The sequence below is a fragment of the Amblyomma mixtum genome, chromosome 8, assembly GCF_055824585.1.
Source record: "Amblyomma mixtum isolate Tamu chromosome 8, ASM5582458v1, whole genome shotgun sequence".
NCBI lineage: Eukaryota > Metazoa > Arthropoda > Arachnida > Ixodida > Ixodidae > Amblyomma > Amblyomma mixtum.
In genome coordinates this window covers 8,182,239-8,203,054 of record NC_143019.1, presented here as the reverse complement: position 1 = coordinate 8,203,054, position 20,816 = coordinate 8,182,239, and the positions used below count along the sequence as shown (strand labels likewise).

The following is a 20,816-nucleotide window of genomic DNA, read 5'->3' as shown; positions in this document are numbered from 1 at the left end:
GACTCGTCACTCAGTCCGCACACAAATCTGTCGCGTAACATCACGTCCAAGGGAAGCATGGTGGTGTTAGCAGAAGAAGCTGCGTCTCCCTCCTGCCCGGTAGCTGTTGTCGACAGCGTTCCAAAATTGCAGTCGGCAGCGAGCTTCTTGAGCGCGGCTACGTAGGCGCTCACAGTTTCTCCTCCCAGTTGATCTCGTCGTTGGAAGCGAGCCCGGCTGTAGACCTCGGATGGCCTTGGGTCGTAGTGCTTTTGCAGCGCTTTTACGATGTCGTCGTAAGACACTGCCGCTGGTGTGCTTGGCTGAATAAGGGCGCAGACAGTATCGTAGGTCTGCTCCCCGCACAGCGTCAGCAGGTTGGCCCTCTTCAAGGCTGGGTCTGTGATGTTGTTAGCTTCAAAGTAGAACTGAAGGCGTCCAACCCACGATGACCACGATGAGCCGTTGAACTCTGGTATCTGATTGGGAAACCCTCGCGTAGCCATGGCTTGTCAATAGCGTTGCGTAGCGCGGGTCGAATCCACTTTCTCGTCGCCACTGTCGTGTCCGGTCGCTGTGTTGAATGCAGCGAAAGACGCACACGGTACTTTAAGACTTCGTTTATTTAAAGCCGATGAGGGTGCGACCAGCGTCGACCGAGGCAGGAGCCGAACTGGCCGCCCGAAGAAAGGAGGGAGCGGAGAAGCGTCCACGGGAGGGAGTGGCTTCCCATAACAGGAGGAGGATGCGGGGGCGCACACACACAAAAGCAATAAGGGGACACAACAGAAAGTATGCTGATCCGACCCACTATTCCACCTTAATCTACCCATTAACCTCCTCCTGAATACCTCCTATGGGGAGGCTGCTTCCAAAATTTTTGGGGTCGTTAGAATATAGGGAGGTGGCCGACCTGCCAGAGCTCAGCGCTCTTCAGATCTGTCAATTTGACGGTTCCCTATGTTGGTTCACTGTTAGTCACGTGGTATTGATGACGTCACGACCCTCTTAACAGCATTCACAGATCGCGAATAGTCCGCATACCAAAACAGCACGGCGGTGCAGTGGTTAAGCAATGCGCCACTGCTGCGACCGACTGCGGCGACTACCATACCGACGGCACTTGAGAGACCCAGCTTAATCCCCCCGGAGTTCCCCTAAGGCTCACGCGGAGCCCCACGGTGGCAGTTCACCGTTGCAGAGAACTTGCCAAGGGAGAGTAGTTTCCTTACACTCCTGTAGGGTAGCTGCCACGGTGAGCAGGTTACGATGACGTCACAAGGATGCGTGACCTCTGTCGACCAATCTTGGAATTTCGTGGCAGAGAAGCCGTATATTTTTTGGATAGGAAAACCCAAATGCAATTTGATTTCAAAATGTGCAAGAATTAACTGCCGTCCTAACCATTCCTGGTAAATCGAGTGAATCCCGCCTCATTTGATCTTTGCAGGATGTTCCGTGACAGACATCTGATCGATCAATAATTTGCATCGTGTCCTGCTCTTGTCCCCACAGCGGGTGACCATGGCTTGACTTCGAATGTGAATACAGATTTAAGCTAGTGGGGAGGGGGAGACTGGCGACTAATCATGCATGAGCATGATTAGTCGAATCTCCTGCTTGGGCCTACTGTAGGCCTGCAGTATGTTCTAAATAAAAATAAATAAATATATATTCCTTCTTGATAGAAGCTCACTGACAATCTCAGGTTCGTTATTATAGAAATCACCATACAGTGAGAAGTAAGAGGGAAATAATTTCTTTGCGGCGTTTACCTTCGTGTTACGCGTGCGGTTAGCACAATGGGTGACACCGACTTAGAAGATGCAAATTTGGTGGTACTGTATAGGCAGGTATATAGCTGAGTAGCGCGGCTGGCTGCTCTATAGAGTAGGTGTATCTGAATCCATGCTTTGATTTCGATGGCCGCTGAGAGTGTCGTCGCCCTTCTAGTGCGGTAGCACCTAGGTGGCATGCAGCCAGCAATGTCACGGGACCTCATGACATCATCAAAAATCTGCCAAATGTGGCCGAAATCACTAAAATTAATGTTTCGTCGCGAGAGTTTTCTCGGGAACAGCAACCTGGCGCGCACAGTCTGAAGCACCTGCAATCGTAGGGCAGTGGCGCATCGCTTAACCGCTGCAGCATTGCACCAGAAATAGTATGAAAACTCTCAGGGCTCTAGGCATGTAATGTAAAGAATGAACAAATCCGCATATACGGGCATAACCCCAATCACGTCATACCTTTAAGACGGAGCATAAGTGTCTCCTCCAGTTTTTTGGTTTGCTGCATACACATCATCTTTCATCGTATTAAATTCAGTTCAGTCAAGCGCGCCCGGCCTCTGTCCGTTCTTGAGTTCAAGTCTGCTGGCGCAATTTCCCAGTTTCAAAGGTTCGGTAAAGAAAACTATCAACTTTGTCTTTGTCTCATGCTAATTTGAACTGAGTCCCTTTTTCATTCTGTGTACCACAATCCCTCCTGGTATACCAGTAAACTCTCCAACACAGCAAGCGTTACATTCCGTGCAACTATGGTTTCGCAGCAAACCTTGTGCTTTTAAAACCAAGGGCACTTTGTCGTTAGCAGCGAGAGGTAGATATGAATGTTTTCGAAAAGGTCGCCTCCAGACCTAACGGGGTTGAAGAAGATGGGGAAAGGCTACATGTGGCACTTCTTCAAAGCCTGACATCCAAAGCGCCGCCGTGGCACTTACTCAAGTGTTATATCCCCAAAATCCTTATTCCCTGTATGCATTACACCAGGAGAAATCTTCTAGGATATCTTCATGCTTTTGTTCATTCTGGATTCAGATATCAACCCCGAATGCGATCTGTTTTCCTTCCCCTGCAGCTACAAGGCAGACGTGGTGGTCGTGGTGTCATCTAGCAGCATTCAGGACGATGTCACGACATGCAAGGTGATTCCTCCGGGCTCGCAATCAGCTTCGGCCGGCGACTACCCATTCTTTGTGAGTGCAATCTTCTCCATCCCAGTGCACTATTCCTTGATCTGGGTGCTTCCTGATACTCATAATCGAAATATTTTATGTAGAACGAAATGGTCAATGTGGTCCGGGCTCTTCTGGGCCCGAAGTAGGAAACACATGCTCTGATGATCTGGTTTCCGTAAGTCGGGCCAGCATCGGCCTAACGTCGCCCTTACCCTGACGCTTTCTCTCCGCCGTTATTATGGACTAGTGCAGGCAGCCCATACAACAGCCGCGTGAAGCTGTTATCGTTTCGAAATTTTATATGGGACCTTTGCTGCTTCTACACAGGCTAGTCAAATGTTGGCTTGCCCATTTGCTGGACACACGGCTAAAGATGTTGTAGCAGTAAAATGTTCGCCTAGCGTGCCAGAGGTCCGATCCGTGCGATATTACTGTGGGTCACAGCAGTTTTAATAGTCTGCAAAACAATCCAAAACGCCCAACAACGCCCATTTCAACCAGGTCAAGATCCGGACACACTTTGGTAGCACAGGGCCGCCATTTTCTTTATGAATACGTGAGTTGACCTAGCCCCAGATTTAGCAGCCGCAGCAGCGTTGCGGACATACGCGGCTGTCAGATCTCGGACGCAGAGGAGGATGCCAAGACCCTGTGCGGACAGCTTGCTAGTGGGCACTAAAGTTGGCAACGTATAACTATAGAACCTTAAAGAATTAAGCTTGCGTAAGGTTACGACAATAACTGGTTGGCAGCTAGCGGTATCCTACAGGGTTTAGTTAGCATGGTTAGGAGGACAAATTAACGTGTAAAGAATTAAATGGCTGGCACGTACGATGATATAACGGTTGATCGAAAAAGCAGGCAACCAGGTATGAAATTCCTTTGGATAATGCTTTCAACGCTGCCACGGGAAAGCAGCAGCTCGCTGAGGATAAACTTACGGTGGTCCGAGCGCGAAGCTGCGTCTCTAGCAGCGTTCGGTATCGGTGGCTGCTGCGTCGCGAGGCTTAGCCTCTTAGCGTAGCGCTGTGAGGAACAGATATGAAAAGATATGGACTTGCCTATTCATGTGGTAGTCCAAACTGGGAAAGGTTGGTATCGGCAGGTTCCTGGCGAGAAGCGGAGGCTGAAAATACCAGCTTCAGACGGCTAGGATGAGGTAATCCGACTGTAAAGGTTAGAGGAGCGCATGTGCAGCGCGTCCGCTCACACGGCCTCCGAACGCTCCGTCGTGTATCTTATTTTCAAGCGAAACCTAAGTGTCGGCAGGCGTATGTACTTCTCGCTACTCTACAAGCTTTAACCAGAGCTAAACCACAGCCAATTTTTCTTCTCTGGTTAGTACACTCAGTGCAAGAGCAAGAAGTTTTGTAACAATTTTTCACCCTTATCAGTTCGCTTTTACACGCCTGGCATAAATTTACTGTTTTCTGGTAGTGCACCATTTACAACCTTTTCCCAAGAATATGGAGTAGAAGGTATTTAATTACAGCTGCGGTCTATGGCACCGTACACACCGGTAGCGTTCTGTACCGTTTATTGTAAGAGGAATCCCCGTTCTCAACTCCTCCGCCCCCCCCCCCCCCCCCCCCCCCACACACACACACACAAGAAAAGAACTCTAACTTATCGGGAATGCCACAAGAACCGCCGCTCTGCACGGCTAAAGGCCGGTTCACATGCAAGCGACTGAGCGATTGAGCGGCGCGTCGCAGCGAAAATTTCCAACTTGTTGAAACCTCGCCGCTCGTCGCAGCGACGACTCAAAACAGGTTTTTCCGCCGCGGCGACAGGATTCGCTAGCATTTTCGCTGGCATGTGAAACAGGCTTTAGAAGGAGATGTTTTCAGCTGTTTGCTTTGGTTTGGTTTGGTTTTATGGAGTTTAACGTCCCAAAGCGACTGAGGCTATGAGAGACGCCGTAGTGGAGGGCTCCGGAAATTTCGACCACCTGGGGTTCTCTAACGTGCACTGACATCGCACAGTACACGGGCCTCTCGACGAAGGCTCTGCATGTTTGCCTATGGTAAGAATATCTGAGGCCAAGTGTCGCCAGGCTTTGCTGTGCTCTTACTGTTCAAGCCGGCCAGAATGCGCACTGCCAGGCGCCATACATGTGCTTAGGAAAGGCAACTTCACGAAGTGCCAGCATTGGCATTGCCAGAACCTCTTTAATTTTTCTCTTCAGGTGTACATGTTTCCCTAACATTTGGTGAACAGAACCTTGTAAGTGGTTATCGCAGTCAAAACTAAACAAGGTTGCCGAAAATACTATGCCTTTAGTCCTTTATCTGTAAGAGGGTTAACTGCTGAGCTAGTTGGTTTTCAGACATAATAAATGATTTTTAGCGCAACGACACAACACAAGAAAGAGAACAACACGGGCGCTTGTTGTCGCGCCCGTGTTGTCGTCTTTCTTGTGTTGTGTCGTTGCGCTAAAAATCATTTATTATGTCCTTTATCTGTGCTCCATTAATTGCAGTTTTGTGGCGCAACAATATCAACATCTCGTTATGGAGATGAATAGACATCTTATAGCGAGGGACTGATCCATTTCTGTGAATAAGGTGTGAGAAAAATATTTGATTTTTTTTTTCAGAACATAATGATGGAGCTGTTAAAGAACACCAACCAGTACCCCGACCCGAACAAGATTGTTGGCATGACGCTTGAAATGGGAGCCATCGCTTACAGGTATCACACGAATATCTCCACGCCCGCGGACGTCAGGCTGTACGAAGCATGCACCCAGTACGCGCTTGTACCCGAGGACGTGGTAAGCTCCGCTTGATTCCTTAGACAGCTGAGAAACATTTGCTATTCATAAAAGCTTTAGGTATTGATAGCCATTCATGCATTCCTTTATATATCAGACCTTCATGCTGTAAATAATTTTAAAAGCACGCCTCAGAATGCACGACCAATTAACAGTGCATTTAAAGAAATTGAGGCGAAATGGCATTGCGCTGTTTTCGAGCCACATCAGGGACTTTGTAACTTCACATTCTTACTTAGCATGCTATAACGTTTCGCAAGCAGCGTGCGTTGAAACAAACTTCTGTGTTATACACAGAATCTGCTTTGGTCTGTCACAGCATTGCAGTGCTGTAGAGTGGTTCAATAACATGAAGCTTGTTCTCCAGAGCATGCCCGTAACAAATTATACCTTGTAAGCGCCATTCAATAAAATTAAACTATCATTTTCAAACTGCCCCGCCGCGGTGGCTCAGTGGTTACAGCGCTCGGCTGCTAGCCCGAAAGACGCGGGTTGGATCCCGGCCGCGGCGGCCGAATTTCGATGAAGGCAAAATTCCAGAGGCCCGTGTGCTGTGTGATGTCAGTGCACGTTAAAGAACCCCAGGTGGGCGAAATTATTCCAGAGTCCTTCACAACGGCGCCCCTCATAGTGGCAGCGTAGATCACAAGTCGCTAGCACCGGACTGTGTGAAACACAATGGCGTATCCTTGTTCATCTGAAACGAGAAAGCCGTACAAGGGGCGCCATGACAATAATATTGCGAAACTAATCATGGTCTCTAGCAAAGCGAATTGTGCGCCTCTGCTCTTTCTTGCAGGCCTGCGACTCCATACAAGTTGCCATGAACACTCAATACACGAACATTGCCATCATGAATGGCTCCTCGGAGTACGCTGTTTTGTGGGAGACCACTAACACCATATTGCCGAAGGTAAGCAGCTTAATGCATCTATAAAAGCGGGTGCAGCTTAGAAATTCCATCACTGCCTCGCTTATGCAGACGTTGCGGCGAATTTGCTGGCTGTTCGCATGGGCACCCCTGCACCTATTCTTTGTCTCAGATCCCTCGTATCAGCCATTGCCGTGGGACCTGTGCGATAACTGCACTAGAAGAGAGTGGAAGTACTGTCACGCCCAGATAAAACACAAATAGCGATGGCAGGCAGTGCCCGAACGGAGAGAGGTTCAATGGCCTGGAGTTCGGGACAAGCACTTCTAGTTCGTACGCTTTGCTGCCACCACTTGGTTATGACGCTGAAGATTGAAAAGAAGTGTGTTGACATTATCCGTCACATAATGCTGAAAAGATGGTGATAGGCCGCTAAACTCGGCAGTACTGGCTGGGCGCTGTCACAAATTTACTGGAATGGCTTTCTTTAATCTTTCTCTTAGAGGTACCTTGTGCTCTTTATAACGAAGAGCATCTGTGTGTCGGTGATGGCAGTAAGTGCACTAGAGGGTCGGCGCAGATATTTATTTGTTATTTTTTATTTGTGCATACTGCAATCTCATGGAGGAATATTAGCAGGGTGGGAATGCATCGGAAAAGATAAAAAAATACAAGAACGTGAAGGGGTTCCTAAATGAAAAGAGCTACATGTTTGAACAATGCAACCAGCAACACAGCAACCAGTCAGCAGAAGCAATAATCATACTGAAACGTATTATAACACACTTATAGGCAGACAATTACAAACGGCATTCAAATAATTGGAAAGATGGCTGAATGACTTCGTCATTTGTGAGTGCATTCCAATCACTAAAAGTTCATGGAAAAAGTCAGTATTTGAAAGTGGTATTATTTATGCGAAAGGAGGTTATTGTTAGATTATGACGCTGTCTTATTGCATACCGAGAAGAAAAAGATATAGTGGTATCAAAACCAATCTTGTAATGACTGTTGACTGTCTGATCCAAAAAATTAAGACGAGACATTCGATTTCTTTGAACTAATAAAACTAAATCTGCTTGGGTTAATAATGCGCTCACAGATATTCTCCGGAAGGTGTTGTATATGAATCGAAAGGCCTTTTTTTTGCACACTTTCAATCTTATTGATATTAGTGAGTGTGTGTACATGGGTCAATGGCATCACTTTAGGGAAGGCTGAAACTAATGCTGCGAGTGAAACTTCACTAAAGGCGTGAAGGCAACCTTATGACCATTCCGAACGATGTAAAAACACTGGCGACATGTTACTCTATCTCAGCCACCTATTTTTGTGTTTAAGGGCACGATAATACACTCAAAAGTTTTTCGAGTTTTAATCAAGCGCTATTGTTTGATAACTTCTTGTCGCAAACACTACGTGACAATATTGAGGACTCGCTGCATTACTATACCGAGGAAAACAACCCTTTCAGATTGCGCGCATTCGCTGAAGCTGCTTTTCTAGTTCCATGGGCAGTTATACATGTGCTTCCACATTGCTCATCAATGAAACTTCAGTAGTGTTTCATTAAAATCTGGAAAACATAGGAGGATTAGGACAGCGGGGTTTGAAGACACCTCTCGCTCTCCTTACGTATGAAGCTGACCAGCTTCGTAGCTTGCACTGGTTGAATACTGAGTTACAGTGCAACAGATCCTGAGCCTTGCCTATCGTACAACCACCGCACAAACTACTGAAGTTGCCCGTTGCTACCTTGGCGGCCTTTTCAAGTGTGTTTCTTTTTGTTTATGCCATGGTGCTTCAACACGCTGCTCGCGATAAGACGAGCTGAAAAAGACCCAGTGTCTTGGCATTTTTTTTTTTGCCGATTGGTCGATTAGCTGTACTAAGCAACGGAATGGATTCGAAAGGAGGTCGAGCATAGCTGGGCACCGCAGAAGGTGAGGTTGCTAAAGCGTTACCTAACCATGTTGTAGGATTGTAGGAAATGTCCTTCATATAGATAGGTTTCACTACCTTTGTTCGCCAGCCTGGTTCGAATATGTGGTAGTCACAGTGGATATATCGTTGTGCTAGAATTCTACAAGTGCGCGTATTCGCAGGTGGATCTCATCAAAAATCTGCCCGCATGGCACCGCTTCTCGTGGGTGGTGTTCGACGTCCACCTGTCCGACTCCCAGAGTATGTGCCAACACGACAGATTCCAGTTGCTAGAGGAGCTGAAAACAAGCTTTGGATTCTGAGGAGGGTTGCACCACCTGAAGCTGTCACCACGCTGAGAGTAAAAAAGTCACTCAAGCCCACTACGCTTATTGTCTCCACTCTTTAGTCTTCCCATTCCTTTAGTCGTCCGCATTTCTAGCGTTCGTAACAACTGGATGCCTGTCCTACGATACTAGCACGAAAGCACTGCGCTCAAGTAAGTTTGGAGGAGCGTCAGGCAAGCTGTAGCCAATGTAAGGCCGGTGGCAGTAATGAATGGGCGCGATAAGTTGCTCGGGAAGAGCATTAACACGTTTTGGCGGGCTAGTTGGTTAAGCATCTTGAATAAACAGCGCGAACGAAGACGAGCACAAAAGACAAGAAAACGGACGACACAGCGCTGACTAACAACTGAGGGTTTGTTGATCACACAAGTATAAATACATAGATGTCGGCAGAAAGAAAAAGGTATACAAAGTGCAAAAAAAACAAAACAAAAAACAAAAAATCAACATAAATGTGACAACAGCAACAGAAGAGCGCTAGAAATCGGCGGAGATTATCAGCCCCCAGGAGAGACAGCTCATTTTTGCAGTAGTGATAGCGTGGATGGCGTGGACGTCCTGTCAAGAACGAGGAAGGATCCCAGGCGCTTGCCCGTAAGGGAGACTGTTGATTTTCTGAGGGGGAAGTCTCTAACCCTGTTACAGTCGGATAAGGAAGGGGGTTTGTTGTATTGCCCAACGAATGTTTCCTGTCAAAAGCAGGCGAAGCTGTGTATGCCGTGTTCAGGGAATGCAGTACGGCATCTTTACAGAAGGCAAGGAGCCGTCCAAAAAACTTTGCAACGATTACAACCTCACTAAGCTTGCTCAGGATATTGCGAATAGCGATAAACTAAGTCTTAATATGTTCTTGTCTGCCAAAACGCACAAGCCTGACTGCCCGCTCCGTGTGATTGCCTCAGACAGGGGTACTTGGCAGAAGTGCCTCGCTGAATTCATTAAGCGGCAACTCGCCGTAATCTCTGTTGACGATCCTTTCCAGGTAAAAAATTCGGACCAAGTAACTGACTTCCTGACGACGCACAATGCTGATGAACTTTTAGCTTTTTCTATTGACGTGAAAGACTTGTTCTATTCGATTCCCTATGATGAACTGTTAACCAGTGTCAGTGAATGCATTGACCGACATGGCGTGGTTGCCTTTCAAAACGTGTCCGGTATCTCTGTAGCAAGATTTCTGCATCTGCTTTCCTTGTACCTGCAATCAACCTTCACTGAGTGGAACTCATCCATCTTCATTAAAAAAAAAACTGCATATGCATAGGCTCCTGTATCGCCCCCATACTCAGTGTCATTTATCTCGCCAGATGCGACCGTGTTCTCAAAGAACGCCTTGGGAAAACTGAGGTCGTAAAAACATTTAGATTTGTCGACGACTACCTTGTTTTTGTTAAGTGCTCTGGACTGGAGTTTGAAGCCGAGATGTCTCGTAGTCTGTCCATTTTTTCTGACGCTCTCTCCCCTCTTGAGATCACTCATGAAATCCCTGTTCACAACCGCATCAAGTTTCTAGACCTTGGCCTGTACTTCACTCTTAGCCACGTTTGCTGGGCTTTCGAACCTCGAGGTAACAAGCCCCTTCTTCCCTATGGTTCTTGCCATTCCAAGCTCATTAAGAGGGGTATCATAGGGTCCTGTTTGAACAGCTCATTAACAAAATCCTGCGACCACAGACTGCACTCCAGCGTTTCACACCAGGTAAAAAGGCTGCTCTCGGCAGGCTACCCCCTAGAACTTATCACGTCAGTAGCTGAGTCGGCCCTAAAAATGAGCAAGTCAGAATCAGCTACACGGACGGCCAGGAATCGGACAACAACCGCAAACGTGTCGCTGTGATTCCATATCTACATGGAATTTCACACTCCCTGAAAAAAGTGGGGAAAAAAGCAGGTGTCGATGTTGTGTTTTCCGCGCCTGATCGTCTGGCTGGTTTGTGCCGATCTGTTAATGAGATCAAAGGAAAAGTGGCTAAGTGCACAACTAAGCACCAGTCACGCTCCGTCCCTTGTGATAAGGGGGCTGTTTATAACATCCCTCTGCCTTGTGGAGGGCAGTACGTTGGACAGACGGGACGATGTATCAATAAAAGGCTGAGCGAACACAGCAATAAAGTCTCAAAAGTAGATTCCGGTCACCTCGGCATTCATTGTCGGGATTGTGAATGGGCAAAGACAGGGAAAAAACAGTGCGTACCGCTATATCATGGAACTAAGGTCATTGCCAAAAATCGGGAAAAAACTTCAAGACAAATTATCGAGGCCTACAACATATTCAAGCAGGGAAATGGGTGTATAAGCACTCCTTCGCTAACACTACTGGAAAAAGAGCTGTCACTCCTGGGGGCTGATAATCTCCGCTGATTTCTAGCGCTCTTCTGTTGCTGTTGTCACATTTATGTTGTGTTTTTTGTTTTTTTTTTGCACTTTGTATACCTTTCTCTCTCTGCCGACACCTATGTATTTATACTTGTGTGATCAGCAATAAACCCTCAGTTGTTAATCAGCGCTGTGTCGTCCGTTTTCTTGTCTTTTGTGCTCGTCTTCGTTCGCGATGTTTATTCAAGACGGGAAGAGCACCATCCCGCCTGGTGGCTGCAATACAAACAGCCACTTACCAGTGGAGTCATCATCATGAGCTTGAATAGGCTCACTGCAGGGCAAAAGCCTCTCCCACGTCTCTAAAATTAACCCTGTCCTTCGCCAGTTGCGGCCACCGTATTCTCGCAAATTTCTTAATCTCATCTGCCCATCTAACTTTCTGCCGCCCCCTGCTGCGCTTGCCTTCTCTTGGAATCCACTCCGTTACTCTAAGGGCCAGCGGTTATCTTGCCTTCGCATTACATGCCTTAGTAAATACCTTGTAAGCAACAGACAATAAGCTGATCGATCTGTAATTCTTCGAGTCCTTGACGTCTCCTTTGTTTTGAATTCAGATCATGAATTAAGATAAGTAGCACGAGGACTTGCCGCGATCTATAAATGTTAAGTGGAGAATGACCTATTCTGCATATAATAGTTAAAAACACATCAAATTATCGAGTAATTCCCTTAAGGCGGAGCTTAAGTGTCCCATACAATTGAAGAATGAACAGCTGCTTTTTAACGCAGCGAGTTGGGTAGCGTTAGGAGACCGGAAGCGGGCATAGTGGGTGAGGGTGCAAACGCGGGCTAATGGCACTTCAGTCGAAATAGGAAGAAATGTGCTTGGGCAGGGCACGTAATGCAAAGGCACGATAACCGCTGGTCTCTAAGGCTAACGGAGTGGAATCCAAGAGGGCAAGTGTGCTGTGGATAATTTATGGGTGCCGACTCTTCATGATTTAGCTTTCAAAGAATCGTCACGGTACTGTCCAAGTAAGAAAAGAACAGTCTATAGACTGTCTTCGAGATTTGGCCGTGCTAAATAACATAGCGAAATCAGCGCCCATATTCAATTAGCTGTCATATGAAATCAAATGTTGCTGGTGGTTCATAAGAGTGGCTGCTTTAGAGTGCGTATTTGTGTGTAAACGGGAAAAACCTCGATTATTACGGCCAGATGCACAGAAAGACTACGAAAAGAACTTAGAGCCTCACCAGGAGCATTCCTGCTCAAAGTACTTAGCGTGCGCAAGCATCCAAGTCGAACTGAAGTGCGGATGAAAAATTCAGGGGGCACTTTGGCTCTCTAAAGTGCTGCAAGGCGAAAGCGTTTCCTGGCCACTGTTTGTTTCTATTTACTTTTTATTTTTCATTTTTGTTTCTTATTTATTTTTTGCCCCTTTTCTTAATTTTATTGTTTTTTATTTTTATTTTCACATCTTATTTTAATTTTGTTTTTATTTTTGTTTATTTTCGTATTTTTATTTTTTATTTTCCTTTTCTTGACTTTACTCCTTTTATTTTATTTATGAAGCCCATGCATTCTCTAGATGCGCCTTTATTCATGCTGGAACCTTGAGCCTTTTAAGCAGTGACGCCGACGCGTCTGTCGACAGGGCTGCCGACGCGTCTGTCGACACTACTGCCGACGCGTCTGTCGACACTCCTGCCGACGCGTCTGTCGACAGGGCTGCCGACGCGTCTGTCGACACTACTGCCGACGCGTCTGTCGACACGGCTGCCGACGCGTCTGTCGACACTTCTGCCGACGCGTCTGTCGACACGGCTGCCGACGCGTCTGCTAACGACAGTATCAGGCATTAAAGGTTTTCGCCTTAAAAATTTGACGTCCTTGCAAAAGTGTGCAGATATGGGCGGCTTATCTGAAACAACAGCGTGTAATCAGAAACTTCATTTCAGCCGAAATTTGCACCTGCTGACTACGTAGCGGATGCGGACAATAGTACAAAAAACTATTCACCTAATGAACAAACTTTCCTTTTAAGAAGTTCGGTCAACAATTCTTTCACAAACGAGAGGGGGGGGGGGGGGGGGGGGGGGGGGGGGGGGGGGAGTGCACTTAATGCACAGCGTATCGTAAAGAACGAATCTGAAGAACTGTAAACGGGAAAAAAAAAATCTTAGCAAGAAATTCATCCGGCACGGCTCACCAGTATAAAATGACGCACTGTTCAAGTCGGTTTCCGTGCTCAAGAGCGCAGTAAAGGTTTCGTCTTCACCCGTACTTCTTACTAGCATAACAGTTATCATTATTCAAAGAGTGGCAAGAGTTTAGCAATATCCCTCAAGAGAAACTTATACACCTGTATGTTGACGGTACTCACCTATGGGGCAGAAACGTGGAGGCTAACGAAAACGGTTCAGAATAAGTTGAGGACAGCGCAGCTAGTTATGGAAAGAAAATATTGTAGTTGTTACGTTAAGAGACCGGAAGCGGGCGGAGTGGGTGAGGAAACAAACGCGGGTTGAATGATAACGTAGTCGAAATCAAGATCAAGAAATGGGCTTGGGCGGGGCATGTAATGAGACTGCAAGATAACCGCTGGTTTTTGAGTATAGCGGAGTGAATTCCAAAAGAAGGCAAGCGCAACAGGGGGCGGAAGAAAGTTAGGTGGGAGGATGAGATTACGAAGATTACGAAGTGGCCGTAGCTGGCAAAGGACAGGGTTAATTGGAGAGACATGTGTCAGGCCTTTGCCTTGCAGGGGGCGTAATCAGGCTGATGATGTGATGGTAATCTCAGGTTGAAAAATACAAGGCACTTTCTTCGACACCTGCTCAATCCGGACTCCTCCAAAGCTGCCAGCTCGAAGGCAGTCACCAAACTATTACACAAAATTGAGGGTACTGACGACCAGCTCATTTCTTTTCAGAAAAACAAATATATTGTTAACCCTTCCCCCGCTCCCCGCTCTTCAATGCCAAGGGAGTACGAACCCCTACCTAGACGAGGAAATCGCCGAGGCAGACGTCTGGCCAGCCCTGCAGCAGCCGCGCACTACCTCCACCCCAAGTACAGATGGCATAACCAATACAAACACTCCGTGACCCCGATGGGAAATCTATTACCGCCCTCACGGACTACATGAGCAGTTGCTGGAAAGCGGGTCGCATTCCGCAACAGTGGAAACACGAACAAATTACTTTTATACCGAAACCTTGCAAACCTTGATTTACTTACTTTTATACTGAAACCAAAATTACCTTTATACTGACACCTTGCAAAGTGATGATAGTGAGAAAACTTGTTGGGCACTCTTTGGATAATAACCGTTATGCTAGTTACGGGTACGGGTACGGGTGAAGACGAAACCTTTACTGCGCTCTTGAGCGCGGAAACTGACTTGAACAGTGCGTAGTTTATGCAGGTGAGCCGTACCGGATGAATTTCTTGCTGAAGATTATTTTTTCCCGTTTACATATACTAAACAAAATGCACCCTACCATATACGCGGACAAATGTCCCTGGTGCGACGGAACACCTACTCTCTATCACATCACATGGGCCTGCCAAAAGATAGACGTGGTCCCCAAAATACAAAACCCGAGTGCGGAGCAGTGGGAGACTCTGCTGTCCAGCGACCGCTGTGAAGACCAAGAAGGTCTGGTACAGCGAGCTCAACGGGCGGCAGTGGCCAGCGGAGCCCTGGACTGAGGGCAACCGACCACTGATTAGAGGCGGACGACTTCGACAGAGAAGACTCCTGGGGGTAAAATCAAGGAGAAAACATCTCTGAAGATGCTCCCAAACCGCAGGAAAAAGGACTAGAGTAAAATAAAGTTTTTCCTTCCTTCCTTCCCGTTTACACTACTCCAGATTTTTTACGTTACCCTGTGCAATAAGTGCATGCCCACCTCGTTCTTGAGAGAATTGAGGGAACTTCTTAAAAGGAAAGTGCGCTCATTAGGTGAAGTTCTTTTGTACTATTGTCCGCATACGCTGCATAGTCCGCAGATGAAAATTTCGGCTGAAATTGAGTTTCATTGCACGCTGTTGTTTCAAATAAGCGGCCAATTTTCCTTCAGACCTCTTAGGGAAGCAGTCCATATTAGGGAACTTTTGAAACGATGTCGAATTTCTCATCCACACCTCATTCGACTTTGATGCTTGCGCACGCTAAGAAGGAATGATGCTGGAAAGGCCTAAAGTTCTTTTCATAGGCTTTCTATGCATCTGGCCGTAATCATCGAAGGTTTTCCCGTGTACACACAACTATACGCACTCTAAAGCAGCCACTCTTATGCACCATCAGCAACATTTGATTGCATGTGACAGCTAATTGAATATGGGCGCTGATTTCGCAATGTTATTTAGCACGGCCAAATCTCGAAGACTGTCTATAGGCCTTTTTTACCTACATGGGCAGTGCCATGACGATTCTTTGGAAATCATGAACAGTCGGCACCCATAAATTATCCACAGCACACTTGCCCTCTCTTGGAATCCCCTCCGTTAGCCTTAAAGACCAGCGGTTATCGTGCCTTTGCTTTACGTGCCCTGCCCAAGCCCATTTCTTCCTATTTCGATTGAAGTGTCATTAGCCCGCGTTTGCACCCTCACCCACTATGCCCGCTTCCGGTCTCTTAGCGCTACCCAACTCGCTGCGTTAAAAAGCAGCTGTTGATTCTTCAATTGGATGGGACACTTAAGCTTCGCCTTAAGGGAATTACTCAATGACGATGTGTTTTAACTATTATATGCAGAATAGGTCATTCTCTACTTAACATTCATAGATCGCGGCGAGTCCTCATGCCACTACCAGCTTAGAGGCGCAGCGGTTAGCGATGCGCCATTCCATTGGTAGGTGGCTGTTTCTATTGCAGCCACCACTCGGGATGATGCTCTTCCCGAGCAACTTGTCGCGCCCATTCATTAATGCCACCTGCCTGACATTGGCTACAGCTTGCCCGACGCTCCTCCAAACTTACTTGAGCTTCCTCAACCCCCATTGGCTGTAGATGCTACAGGGGATGCTACGTCTGAAGCAGTGTCATAGGACAGGCATCCAGTTGTTGCGAACGCTAGGAATGTGCCGCAAGAGGACGTTGAGTTCTGGAAGACTTAAATGGTGGAGACAATAAACGTAGTAGGCTTGAGTGGCTTTTTTACTCTCAGCGTGGTGATAGCTTCAGGTGCTGCAACTGTCGTCAGAATCCAAAGCGTGTTTTCAGCTCCTCGAGCAGCTCGAATCTGTCGTAGAGTGGGCACTTCCTCTGGGAGTCGGACATGTGGACGTCGAATACCACCCACGAAAAGCGATGCCATGCGGGCAGAGTTCTGATGAGATCCACCTGCGAATATGCTCACTTGTAGAATTCTAGCACAAAGCAGTGCTCACTGCGACTACCACATATTCGGACCGGCCTAGCGAGGAAAAGTAGCGAAACCTATCTATATAAACCACATCGTTTCCTACAATCCTACAACAGGATAAAGTAACTCGTTAGCAACCTCACCTTCTTCGGTTCCCAGCTATGCTCGACCTCCTTTCGAATCCACTCCGTTGCCGACAAGGGCCATTGGTTAAGTGCCGCGAAATTCACGCACTGACATTCCACTTCTGCTACATTTCGACTAAAATATTGTCACCTAACTTTTCCACCCTGACTCAATCTGCTTCTCAATCAGCTCAATAACTGGCTTCCTGGGTCAGTGGACGCCTGAATCGCGCTTATAGGTACGTGGGGTGACGAGATAGAGATGTGGGCTGTATGCGCTAGCGCTGACAACGGTGTGGGAACTCTCGCGATCAACCATGAACTGTCGCCTGCAAGGGTGGCAGGGCGGGTGGGGACTCTAAGGTAGATATAAAGACAAACAAACAGGAATTTCTTACGACTCATGCTGGAGAACATCCCGTTCCTCTCGCTCGTTAAGTCTCCCACAGCTGTGACAACCTCGTGAAATACTTGCATAGACCTCTCCATTGAGAAGCAGGCATTGGCGCAGCAAGTCGAGCATATATTTATTTATTTCTCCGACCACAACGCTTCCTTCATGACAATCAAGAACTGTTAGCGGAGTGTTTCTTGAGGAAGGAATATGTGTGAGAAATAAAAAGTTGTCTCTAATTGTACACACATGCCTTAAAGCATTCTTTGCCTCAATTTATCGGACAGCTGAAACAGCTGATGTGCTGCGCTCAAATTTCGCATTAGGAAGTAACTTAAACGTCGGCAATTTTTTTAATCTCGGATGCATGCAGCGCAAACAAGTGTGCTAGGTCTTACAGCGTTGCATGGGATTATGAAATAAGCATAGAGATCAAACCAAACCTCCCATGTGAAGTAGGCTAAACAGCGGTTTCACGTTTTCTGTACGCGTTTCAGGAACGAATATGAATCGCAGCGTAGCGATCAAACCAAACTTTCCATGCGCTTGCATGTGAAGTCTAAACCACGGTTTCATAGATAAGCAATCTGGAAGCACAGATATAACTTCTCATGAAACTTGAAAAGCAGTTTCAGCGAATGCACGAAGTCTAAAGGGCCGTTTACCTCAGTATAGTTATGCAGCGAGTCCTCAATATTGTCACGTGGGGCAAGAAGATATTAAAAATAAGGCTTGTGTAAAACTTGAAAAATTATCGCGCCCTTAAACGAACCAAATAGGTGGCTGAGATATAGAACCGTAGAGTAACATGTCGCAGGTGTTTTTACAGCGTTTGTAATCGTCATTAAGGGTGCCTTCGCGCCTTTGGTGACCTTTCTCTCTCCGCTTTATTTTTGAGCGCTCCCTACAGTGATGCCATTGACCCGTACACACAATATCAATAAAATTGAAAGTGTGCAAAAAAGGGCCTTTCGATTTTTATGCGACGACTTCCGGAGAACATCTGTGAGCGCACTATTAACCAAAGCAGATTTAGTTTCATTAGTTAAATAGAAATCGAATGCCTCGTCTTAATTTTTTGTATCAAACAGTGAACAGTCATTACAAGATTGATTTTGATAAGGTCATATCTTTTCCTTCTGGGTAAGCAATAAAAAAGCATCCTAATCTAACAATAACGTCTTTTCGCACAAATAATAACCCCTTTACATACAGATTTTTTTCATAAACTGTTAGTGATTGGAATGCACTCCCAAATCATGAAGTCCTTCCGCCATCCTTGAAATTATTTGAATGTCGTTTATAGTTATAAACGTCTGTCTATAAGTGTGTCGTAATATGTTTCAGCGTGATTTTTGCTTCTGCTGACTGGCTGCTGAGCTGCTGTTCGCTTTGGTCAAACATGTCGCTCTTTTCATTTAGGACCCCCCATCTGGTTCTTGTATTTTTTATCTTTTTCGTTGTATTCCAACCCTGCTAAAATGCCTGCATGGGATTGCAGTATGTATGTATGTATGTATGTATGTATGTATGTATGTATGTATGTATGTATGTATGTATGTATGTATGTATGTATGTATGTATGTATGTATGTATGTATGTATGTATGTATGTATGTATGTATGTATGTATGTATGTATGTATGTATGTATGTATGTATGTATGTATGTATGTATGTATGTATGTATGTATGTATGTATGTATGTATGTATGTATGTATGTATGTATGTATGTATGTATGTATGTATGTATGTATGTATGTATGTATGTATGTATGTATGTATGTATGTATGTATGTATGTATGTATGTATGTATGTATGTATGTATGTATGTATGTATGTATAAATAAATAAATAAATGAATGAATAAATAAATAAATAAATAAACATCTGCTCAAATCCTCCACTGCACTTACTGCCATCGTCGGCACTCAGATGCTCTTCGTTTAAGAGCATACGTTTTTTCTAGGAGAAATATTAAAGAAAGCCATTACAGTAAATCTGTGACAGCGCCCAACTAGTACCGCCAAGTATAGCGGCCTGTCACCATCTTTTCAGCATTATGTGACGGATAATGTCAACACATTTCTTTTCAATCTTCAGCCCCATAACCAAGTGGTGGCAGCAAAGAGTACGAACTAGAAATGCTTGTCCCGAACTCCAGGCCATTGAACCTCTCTCCGTTCGGGCACTGCCTGCCATCGCTGTTTACGTTTTATCTGGGCGTGACAATACTTCCACTCTCTTCTAGTGCAGTTATCGCACAGGTCCCGTGGCATTGGTTGCGTTGCGAGGGATCTGAGAGAAGGAATACGAGGTCTGTTAGAAAAGTATCCGACCTTTGGCCAAAGAAAACAAAATGGCATAACTGGAGCGTTGGAAACCTAATTACCTTCAAAGTAGTCTCCTTGGGACTCAACACACTTCTCCCAGATGTGTTGCCACTGTTGGAAGCATTCCGAAAAGGCCTTTTTCGGAATGGAGTTTAGCTCAGCTGTCGTTGCAGCCATAATGTACTCTCTTCTCTGAAATCGCGCTCCTTTCAAAGGCCTTTTGATTTTGGGAAACAGCCAGAAGTCACAGCGGGCCATATCAGGAGAGTAAGAAGCCTGTTGAACCACAGGGGTCTGGTTTTTCGCCAAAAAAGTCTTAAGTGCGAAGAATGTTCAGGAGCATTGTCGTGATGGATGCGCCAATTTCCTGTTGACCACAACTCCGGTCTCTTGCGCCGCACAGCATCACGTAGGCGACGGAGGACATCCCTGTTGTACTCTTTGGTCATTGTTTGACCCTGGGGCGTGCGTACTCGTGGTGTGCCACACAGCGAGAGTCCAAGAAAGCAGTCAGCATCACTTCGACGTTGCTGAGCATTTGGCAGACCTCCTTTGGTCTTGGGGACGTGGAATACTTCTACTGTGACGACTGGGATTTGGTTTCCGGGTCGTATCCGTACACCCAAGACTCGACACCAGAGATTATGGTGTTGATGAAGTCGGGGTCACTGTTAGTGGAATCCAGCGTGTCCTGTGAGACTTCAACACGAAGCTGCTTTTTCTCCACCGTGAGCAGCTTCGGCGCGAATTTCGCCGCAACTCTCTTCATGGCCAAATCTTCGGTGATAATGGAATGTGCAGAAAAACTACTGATGTCCACCTCTTCCGCAATTTCTCGGATAGTCACACGATGGTCCCGCATCACCAGAGCGTTCACTTCGGCAATGACCTGGCCATTTCGGCATGTTGATGGCCGACCGGAGCGTGGCTCGTTCTCCACCGATGTCCGGCCATCTTTAAACCAGTTGTACTATTGCTTAATCCGTTTGCTGCTCTAAGCATCATCACCGAAAACCGTCTAAATATTCCGAACGGTTTCCACTTGGCTGACTCCCCGTTTCTGGCAAAATTTGATGCGTTAGCGCTGCTCCTGTCGCACCGCCATTTTGCTTGCACTAAAAAACCGACGAGAGCACTGCGCACTACCTCACTCAAACGCTGCCTCCCAGCGACTGACGCTATCGGCAGGCGGGAAAAAATTCGTACATGCGCACGAAGGTTCAAGGTCGGCTGGTGCAAGCGCGCTTGTTTCATATCGATCAGGTGTTCGCAAAAAAAAGTAAGGTCGGATACTTTTCTAACAGACCTCGTAGGTGCAGGCGTGCCCATGCGACAGCCCGCAAGTTTGCCGCAACCTTTGCATAAGCGAGGGAGTGACGGAATTGCTAAGCGGCACCCGCTTTTATAGATACAT

General features: G+C 46.5%; 2 protein-coding genes across 2 annotated transcripts in view; one reads left to right on the top strand and one right to left on the bottom strand.

Moving 5' to 3' along the window:
* The window catches only part of LOC149331261 (uncharacterized), a 38,244-nt gene extending 29,413 nt beyond the window's left edge, over window positions 1–8,831 (top strand). The window contains exons 8-11 of the mRNA XM_089555920.1: window positions 2,839–2,956; window positions 5,538–5,714; window positions 6,514–6,627; window positions 8,691–8,831. Of these exons, the coding sequence (XP_089412046.1) occupies window positions 2,839–2,956; window positions 5,538–5,714; window positions 6,514–6,627; window positions 8,691–8,831 (550 nt within the window). The remainder of the gene's footprint in view (window positions 1–2,838; window positions 2,957–5,537; window positions 5,715–6,513; window positions 6,628–8,690) is intronic.
* A 7,553-nt stretch (window positions 8,832–16,384) lies between these two features.
* LOC149331259 (uncharacterized) overlaps window positions 16,385–20,816 on the bottom strand; it is a 45,861-nt gene continuing 41,429 nt past the window's right edge. The window contains exon 13 of the mRNA XM_089555919.1: window positions 16,385–16,528. Within this exon, the coding sequence (XP_089412045.1) occupies window positions 16,385–16,528 (144 nt within the window). The remainder of the gene's footprint in view (window positions 16,529–20,816) is intronic.